The 3,452-nt window shown below is 36.1% G+C and overlaps 1 protein-coding gene across 1 annotated transcript; it reads right to left on the bottom strand.

Moving 5' to 3' along the window:
• Positions 1-410: 410 nt before the first annotated feature.
• Positions 411-1,226, bottom strand: LOC110703500. The gene has a single exon (XM_021881304.1). It carries the CDS (start codon positions 1,224-1,226, stop codon positions 411-413), a length of 816 nt encoding a protein of 271 aa, XP_021736996.1.
• Positions 1,227-3,452: the final 2,226 nt, after the last annotated feature.

The following is a 3,452-nucleotide window of genomic DNA, read 5'->3' as shown; positions in this document are numbered from 1 at the left end:
CACCAACACAAAGCCAAGGAGAATGCTGGATAGAGATGCTTCTGAGCCCCTCCCACAAAGAAAGCCTATCATGAATGGAGTGAAGACCATAGACAACAGTGAGATAAATTTGAGTAGAGAGATCCTTAGAAGAAACAGTACAATGAAGAACTGTTCATGAATCTTCAAGACATTAATAGTTACTCTATCCACATTCCAACCAAGCCAAATCCTCCTTTTGGGAGAATGATCATAATTACACAACCAAAGCCAAGAAGAGCCAAACTTCTTCTGATAAGTGAGAACGTTTTTCAATTTGATTTTTGTTTCAAGCAATCCAATAACATCAACTGAATGAGAGTGAAGCAACCTCCTTACAGAGGCAACTTTGCCAGGGTCATTCAGGCCCCTAACATTCCAAACAGAGTAAATCATGACACAAAAGGGGGATTAACCTCACCCCCGCTTGGATTTATAGTGAAACCACCTGCACCATCCATTTCATTTGCAAACAAAGCAACAAAGGCATTAGAGGTAGAAGCAGGATGATGAACTCTAGTTTGCTGACTTTTTGTTTTCCTCCCTACTATTCTCCAACCCTCATCTGAATTCTTAGAGGTATGAACCTGTGGAGTAATAATAGATTGACCATGAACAGAAACCCCAACATCAACAGCAGCAGTAGAAGCAGGAACATGGGTAGGCTTAGGAGCCCAAACTTGCTTTTGCTTAGGAGGAACAGGAGCCGATTGCTTAGAAGCCTGCTTAGGCAAAGGAGGCTTAACATAGCAATCATGACCAATCTTGTTACACTTAGAGAAAAAAGAAGGAGCCCAATCATACACCACCCTGATCTCCAATAATTCCTTTGAAGGACTCTCAACCCACACAGAGGTTGGCATAGGTTTTTTAACATCAATCTCAATCAGAACCCTAGCAAAAGACACTCTAAGCTGTCTAGTAGTACACTCATCAGCACAAATTGGCACTCCAAGCAAACTACCAAGGCGACTAAGAGTGTGAGATCCCCAACAATTAAGTGGGAGATTAGGGAATTTAACCCAAAGAGGAATAGTTCTAAGAATTTCAGAATGAAAATCAAAATCGGGGCACCAAGGCTTCACTATTGCAGGCTTCCCAAAAATCATATGAGGACCAGAACAAAGTATAGTATCTCTATCATCACTAGAACACATATTGATAATAAAGTACCCATCATCATGCCAATACACATCTGGTTTTTGCATATCATTCCAATGACACCTAGTTTTATGTGTCTAAGCCCTAAAATTGAATCAAAAGAGCATTTTATTAAGGTTTAAGACGCTTTTTACTCAAAATGGCCCGAATATGGCCTATATGACTTTACTTTGCCCATTTCATACATTTCTTATTAAATGAACTTTATTTATCTCATAACATGTCAATATTATCTAGTTATAAGTGTATAAGGAAAGAAATCACATCAGAAGAGCATATTAACACAAAATGGCCCAAATATGGCCCAAATGACTTCTATTCAACCCATTTTCTACCTTTCTTGTCAAATGACCTTTTTATTTCTCATAACATGTCAATGTTGGGTAATATTAGGTGTCTAGCCTAGAAATCACATCAATATAGCATTTTATTAAGTTTTAGGACTTACCTCATCAAGCTGTTGAGTGTCCGTACAATGAGTCACAATGTCAAGCATGAATCTCATCATATACAAAGCACACTCAAGTCCATTTTCTTGTTGTGCACACTAGAATATGACAAACAAATCACATTAGTGAAACATGCAAAGGAAATTAGTAAATGTTTACTAACATAGATTTTGAAGATAATCACAATATCATTTAAATTACCAACGGTGACTTCCATGTTGGACCCTTTGGAGCACGACAATGTATCTTCTTCATAACCCTGTATTAAATAAATTACATTCAAATTTGATTAGTTGTATGACTACTAAATTAGTTTTTATTAGCAATAATCATCACTAGGTAGCTATATATATTTACTTTTGCAATATAGACTTCACAAGCCACTTCTCCGATGAACAAGCTGAATCAAGGTGATAAATTGTGTTATTGGAATTACAAATCACCATGACGCTCCAATGCTCCCTAAATAAGTTCACAATATACAAGCAAATTAATATTTAGGAGTCAACATATAATGAGGCCAAATCGATTGAATTTGACATGGTTAGACTTACTCTTTATAACATGGTGCGAATATGAACTTGTCTCCCGCACGGGCTGATTCCCTGACACTTTTCTCAACATATAACAACACATCATGGGGGTTGCCTATTATTCTAGTAGTGGATAACTGCTCGGGGCATAACCATCCATCTTTACAAGGAGAATCAGTTTCAATTAAGTGCTCCTGTAGTGCTTTGCGTGCATGAACATTGAATAATTAATCACATGTAGGATAATCACCATAAATTTGAATAACTTGAAAAAAGTGTAGATTATGTGGGCATTGAAGTACCTCATGAATGTTTGAATGAGGGAAATGTTAAGCTTTGCACCACGTAGAAATTCCTTCACATCTTCTTTGCTGATCCATGCAACTGCATCCCCATCATAGTGGAACATTGCCTTAGGAAGTGCAACTTCCATGGGATCGACCAAATGACAAGCATGGTTGTGAAGAAAGTTCATGGAAGCAGAGAGCGATTAAAGAACAATGTCTTCAACTAGTGGTGTAGGTTGCATGGGTGAACCTTTCGAAGAGTGCAACTTCGACACTTGTTCACTCTTGGACCTTTGTTCACTTAGCTTCTTCTTAGGTTGATCAATGCTTTTAGGCTTTTCCACCCTCTTTCTCTTTGATGTTTTTCTTCCATGCAAAATCTGAAATATTTTGAGAAAAAATAAGTTTATAAGTTGAGAAATGAAGAAATAGGCATATTATAAGTTATTTCGCATCAAAATGGCTTTATTTTGATGAAATGGGCCCAAAAACTTAGAACTTTGCTTATTTTATGTAATTTCAACTCACAATCACTGATAAATATGTAATTATGATATGGTTTGAGAATGAATAAGTTTATAAGTTGAGAAATGAAGACAATAGCCAAGTGAGAAGCCATTTTGGCTCAAAATGGCTTTATTTTGATGAATTGGACCCAAAACCTTTAAACTTAGGTTCTTTTATGTAATTTCAACTGAAAATCACTTATAAATATGTAATTATGAGATGGTTTGAGAGTGAATAAGTTTATAAGTTGAGAAATGAAGAAATTAGGCAAGTGAGTAGCCATTTCGGCTCAAAATGGCTATATTTAGATGAAATGGGCCCAAAAAATTAGAACTTTGCTTCTTTTATGTAATTTCAACTGAAAATCACTTATAAATATGTAATTATGAGATGGTTTAAGAATGAATAAGTTTATAAGTTGAGAAATGAAGAAAATAGGCAAGTGAGAAGCCATTTCGGCTCAAAATGGCTTTATTTTGATGAAGTGGGCCAAAAAA

The sequence above is a fragment of the Chenopodium quinoa genome, unplaced genomic scaffold (assembly GCF_001683475.1).
Source record: "Chenopodium quinoa cultivar QQ74 unplaced genomic scaffold, ASM168347v1, whole genome shotgun sequence".
NCBI classification, from domain to species: Eukaryota; Viridiplantae; Streptophyta; class Magnoliopsida; order Caryophyllales; family Amaranthaceae; genus Chenopodium; species Chenopodium quinoa.
This window is presented reverse-complemented; position numbering and strand designations above follow the sequence as displayed.

Coding starts and splice junctions, on each gene's coding strand:
- LOC110703500 (XM_021881304.1), bottom strand. CDS start 1,226: ATGCAAAAACCAGATGTGTATTGGCATGATGATGGGTACTTTATTATC.